General features: G+C 46.4%; 1 protein-coding gene across 1 annotated transcript; it reads right to left on the reverse strand.

Annotated features, from left to right (window-relative positions):
• Positions 1–3,942: 3,942 nt before the first annotated feature.
• eglB_2 (putative endo-beta-1,4-glucanase B) lies at positions 3,943–5,116 on the reverse strand (the record flags this gene model as incomplete). The annotated part of the gene is made up of 3 exons (XM_031154131.1): positions 3,943–4,021; positions 4,096–4,826; positions 4,883–5,116. 3 exons carry the CDS (start codon positions 5,114–5,116, stop codon positions 3,943–3,945), a joined length of 1,044 nt encoding a protein of 347 aa, XP_031000903.1.
• Between the last annotated feature and the right edge of the window lie 692 nt (positions 5,117–5,808).

A 5,808-nucleotide genomic window follows, 5' to 3' on the forward strand; every position in this document is an offset into this window, starting at 1 on the left:
GTGGGTAGGTGGGTAGGGGGATAGGTAAGTGGGTAGGGGGGGTAGGTACTGTTGTGTTACCACCTGCCGTTGTAGCGATGCAACTTAAAAGCCTTGCTTGATACACCACGTGAAAGACCGGACCGGTTTTGAGTATAGTGAAAGCTTTCATTTGGTCTTGAGCATAGGTGTGTTGAAGTTGGTCCATAGTAGTTATTAGATAATAAGGAGAGTTTAAGACGAGAATGTGTCCCACTCGAAAGCAAGCAGATGTTATTTAGATTAGAATTCTCCTATGAACTAGAATATCCCGAATACTTGATGCAGTAGATCTTTCTTTTATTATCCCTTCACATGTCTCCATTTTAAAATGAGTTTTGCAAGGTCATAGAACGATAGATGCATTGCCCTTTCCCGGCATAAGGGGCTTAAGCGAGTCATATCACGTGTGAACTGGACTTTCTACCTATCTGATTCCCGATTTCTTCGCATCTATATGATGTGTATGACTGTCTGATATTTCGGAAATAAGAGAACTCTATATTAAGGGCTTAGATAGATTTTCGTGCTACTTATATCTATTTCTTTAAAATAGGATAAAGTCGGCGTGCTTCCGCTTTGAAAATCAAGAAAAGTTCAAGTCGGTTGCAGTTGTAATATAATAGCAGATTTCTAGGATTATAAAGGTCAAATAGCGTATAGGCAATATCGCAACCATAGACTAACTTCTAGCAGGGCTTAAAGATGAAACGAGTAGGATTAGATTGGAGTGGGACGTAGATCGCAGATTTTAGTTGGAGCTAGCGCTTGCACGGATCTCAGGTCATGAATCTAGGAGTCGTGACTTCCGAACAATGCAGGAATAGCCAAAAAGCGGAGATTTTTATAGATCTTAGAGCTAAGCTACTATGAGAAAATTCGTCGGGGGAATTGACAATCGTTCGGTGGCAGAATGTTTTGAGGATGGGCATCGGGAACGAAAAAGTGACAAACTACGTAATTGGGTAGACACAGCTTGTATGAGATCGTTGCTCTATAATTGCTAATAAGAATTCCCAAGAACCCAAATATAACTTATAGGAGTAAGCAGAGATTCTCGACCATCTAAGTTGAATTGTTCTGCGTAGCCTTCCAATGCCGACGCCCTAGCTTAGCCATGACTAGCGCATCTTTAAAGCTCCTGCTTAATTCTTGGACTCGCATAAGGTGGCGGTAGGTCGAAATCACAGTCAGCTTCTGGAAAAGCAATACAATTTCGCTCCGCGTGCGTCTTCTCATGTTCTTGCCCCTCTTTTACTCTCGTCTTGTTTTTGTTCTCTATCATCTCCCGAACGCTTCTTGCAATTGTTTCCCAGTCCTACAGTGCCTCTTTCTCGCAACATCCAAATCTCCTAATACTTCTCTCCTGTCACAATACCAACCGCAAGCTTCTGGCAAAACTGCTAGGCCGTCTCGTATCCGCCTCAATCTGAATCTCCTTTATCTATAACATGTGTCGCTGCTATGTCCAGAACCCCCCCAGGACTTCCTAAAGCTCTACCCTTGTCTGCTTTTCTAGGCTCGAGAATAGTATCGTTTGTATGATAATAGTAACAGTGAGAAGTACTTCCATAGAATCATAGTATGTTCCTAGCTTTGTGATAATAGCTTCGATTGCTGGAAGGGGGAGATGAGATAGTATCTGTGTGTTTCATATAGTGTATTAGCAAATGTTCCCCTTGATGTACTCTGCTGAAAGCCTCAGTCTGCCATGCTTTCTGCGGCATCTACTTCAACCAGATGGCGGTATATCGCATAATGCAGCCACTCGCTGCTGATGGCTAGAGCGACGAGGAAACACAGTCTCTAGGATATATGCTAATTGCTGGGAAACTAATCTCACTTTTTTGATAGATGCATTGCGTTCTTCTATGCCATCTAATACAGCTCCTATCTACTACATCTCCATGGGAAATTGCTCAATTGACCATTCCAGATCCAGTTTCGCCTGCTCAACCATGTCTCTTCTTCCTTCAGGGACTGACATAAAGGTCATCTTGTGCTTTTCTACTATATACTCGGTAGGTATCAAACTTCGGAGGGAAACACTTGAGGTGTATCTGTTGGAAGAGAGGTTTGAACATTTTCGATCCTGAAGTTGGACTTTGACTTCAAGCCTGGTAGGCCTAAGGCCAATAATGCCTCGACTCCATGCGCTCTACTTTGGTCGTTTAAGGTGTCAAGATCTGGAGGTAATAGTAGATTGAATTACAATGAGGGCTAAGAGATTCTTGCATCACTTTAATATGCATTGTTAAAAGCGCCGGACTCTAATAGACTACCTATGAGGGCCAACCGGTGCACTAGCATCAGAGTTAGAAAGCTCAATATACAAAATAACTTACTTGAAACTCGTCCACTGTCTTTTAATCACTATGTTAGCGCTATCATTACATACCCTCGCTACTCCGTATTGAGTCGTTATATTGCGAGCTTGAACACGTGATTGCCATATGGCCTGTACTCCATCTCTCACCTTTTCGGGTGTAGTAAGCAGCCTGGAAAGTCAGGCGTCTAAACAGCAGTGCGGGTACAAGCATTATTTCAGCATCGTCTTAGGGTAGTATTACACTCGAATAAGCCTGATCAGCGAACGATGGAGTTGAGTCCCCTGACACTAACGAACGTTTTTCTGAAGCCTCGCCTCGCCTCCAACCTCAACTTGCCATATTACTTGGAAGGCTTAACCAGTAATAAATAATGTATAGAAGTCGGCACCGCCCCCCTTCCGAACGCGCACAGATGGTGTGTCCGTCTGTATTTGAGTGTGTCCGGCCGTACTTGGCCACCATGTTGACAGAGCTAATTCGCAGTAAGCGAGCGAATTAGATTGTATCTCATAAGCTGTGTCCAGCTGTAAAATTACGCGAATAGGTTTGAAGAGCGTATATAAAGGGCACTCATTCCGCTAGGATTGCCTTTTCCACTGACATCTTTTATCTAAGAGCAGATTCCCAGCTTAACCAGCACCAGCATTGACTTTGACAGGGAAAATACCGTCTATCCATTGAGTATTATAACAATAGCCAGTATGTGTTGTCAATTTCTCCCTTTCCCTTTCCCTGTACCTGCCAGGCTGCCCCTCGAGTCCCAGTCCCACAGAAATCGCCAGAGTAATCGTTGAATACTAACTAAGTCTTGTTCGTTAGTGTCTTCCGACTTAACCACCGCCATAATCTTCGGCATCATCAACATCATCACCAGCATGACCGCTTTATTACTTGCGTACCTAACGCTTCGCTACATGGTCCTTGAAAAATGTTCGTTCGTTCGTCTTCCTTGATTCATTCCCCTCTTTCACCATGTTGCTCTCCTACACATTCCCCACTGTCCACTGGTCCCGTCTTCTATAAGCATGGTAAGGATACTGCACATGGCACTTCACACTTCATTCAACTTCATGCTCACGCCCATCTGCAACTGCAATTGTGACTGCACTCTGGATTAGCTTTCCTTTCCTTCACTCCGCACTCCATTCCTGGCTAATGAACCCTTTCGCCATATAGCGAGCACGGCTCAGCACTCCAACAGCAGCTTCTTCCATCGACACGAGCACACATACCTAGTACGCGCTCCGAGGTCTCGAGCTGCGGATACGTAGCTCGTGTCTCTACACCATACCATGCCATGGTACTACTTTGGCTTTGGGAATGGGAAACATGTCCATTTGGTGTTGCAATGTCTGTCTGTATGACAAGGGGTTGGAGATTGAAATATGTATACAAAGAAAGGTATTAGGTGTTAGATGGAGACATAGGGAGGTAAAAAGAATATATTTAGGGGTTTGGTTAAGAGATTCTTGCATCACTTTCATGTGTGCTGCTAAGCTAAAAGCGCCGGAGTCTAGTAGACTGACGAGCTTGCGGTGAGGGGAACTATCGAGTGCTCTGGCGGTGCTACTTGTAGACATTTCTAGAAGCTGTTTCAGATATACTGGGTGATGGAGGGCACAACACCTGTATACTGTGTCCCGGACGGCGGTTCAACAGAGAAGATATAGTCCCTGCGTAGAATTAATTAGCAAGCGCGCACAGTGATTCTGGAACTCGGGAGTCAGGTCAGGACAGGACGACGTACCCCCACCACGGCCCACCTCCCCACAACAACCAGCCTCTCCATACGTCGTTATTGGTCTCCATATAGGCCAGCATGTTACTTAGGGCACTGATACACTGACTATTCGACCCGGCGGCCGTCTCCCCCAGGATACAGTTCTTCCCCGCACTCTTGCACCACGCCGTGGCAGCCTGCAGCCTCTCCACCCCAATGCTGGTGCTCACACAGGTGGAGCTGGTACCCGAGCCGTCGCTGTCGAGATACTGATGCATCTCGTAGATGATATTGTCATTCGGGTCTGTGAGCGCAGCCATGGCGGTCGATGTACCGGACGAGACCCACGTCCAGGCACCGGTGTACGAGTTCCCCTCTACGAAGATGGTCTGGGCGGTTGCGCCGGCTGCGCGGATGCCGTTGATGGCCGCCTGGTTGAGGGCGCCGACGAGCGTGTTGTCCATGTCGTGGTACTCGTTGTTGGTGTCGAAGATGACGTGCGCGTCGGATGCGAATTCGCTGGCGACCGTGTGCCAGAAGGCCGTGAAGCCCGCCGTGTCCGTGATGATGCTGCTGTAGTACCGGCCGAAGTTCTGCGCGCAGATGGCGGCGTACCCGCCCTTGCTCGTGATGTGGCTTACGAGGGCTTGCATGTCGGCGAGGTAGGCGGCGTTCACGCTGCTGGTCAGAGAGCCCGGGACGAGACGCTCCATCAGGAAAGGGATGCGAAAGATGTTGAATCCCTTTGCCATTAGAGTCTGCATGTTTGATTAGCATGTAAAGTATCACCTGGGGGTTCGAGCGCTCATCTTACATCGACGGATGATGTTAACGGCCATGTATAATCTGTGCCTTTGGTTCCGGGAAGATTGGTACTCCCAAACTCGGCGCCAGATTCATTGACACCTGCAAACCAAAAGTTCGACCGCTTCTTGTTGGTACTGACATTGCGCTCGTTAGAAGCTGGGTCGGTATTGGCAGCAGGAGCTGCAAAAGCGCCAGAGAAAGCCAATGCTACGGCACCGAGAAGTAGAGAAGAAAAACGCATTGTGATAATCGAGAGATCGGTAAGTAATGGTTTGGAATAATGAAATAGGTGAGGATATTACTTGGGTATATATAGGGATCTCATCTCGTCACTTTTCAAGATCAAGAGCTACTAGGAATAAAAAACATTACACAGACCTCGGAATGAGAAGCTCCGCATAAACACAAGCGGGAAGCTTTAGTCAATTAATTGACAGTATGGGTAAAGTAGAATACAAAAAGCAACAAGTATAATTTACTGGACAAGAAAGCTTTGGATAATTTCATTTCAACCCAGTACCTGTATCTGGACCCCGCAATGCCGGCAGCTGTTGAAAAGAGGGAGGATGTAGGTTCAAAATCTCAAGGCCAGAATGAAGCCGCTGGTCCGGTGAACGGCATACGAATGCGTTATTTATTCGGGGCTATAAAACAATCATATGGTTGAATAAAAGCTGGAATTCAAAGAAAAAGCACAGCCAGAATACTTTTCCGGAATTTGTTTATGATTAAGATGTAGCACCGCTGGGCGAGGGGGATGGGGATGGGGATCTCATCTGATGTTAGATCGGACCAATCGCAAGGTTGTCCATCCCAGTGGGTATTAGTCACGAGACTTCGGTTTACTCCCTTTTCGTGATGGAGCATCGCATCTCCGCAAAAAGAAACAAAAAATAGATTTCAACCAAATGCGACTCCGTGCACTAAATGTGA

This window comes from Lachnellula hyalina (genome assembly GCF_007821495.1).
Source record: "Lachnellula hyalina strain CBS 185.66 chromosome Unknown contig00361, whole genome shotgun sequence".
Lineage (NCBI taxonomy): Eukaryota > Fungi > Ascomycota > Leotiomycetes > Helotiales > Lachnaceae > Lachnellula > Lachnellula hyalina.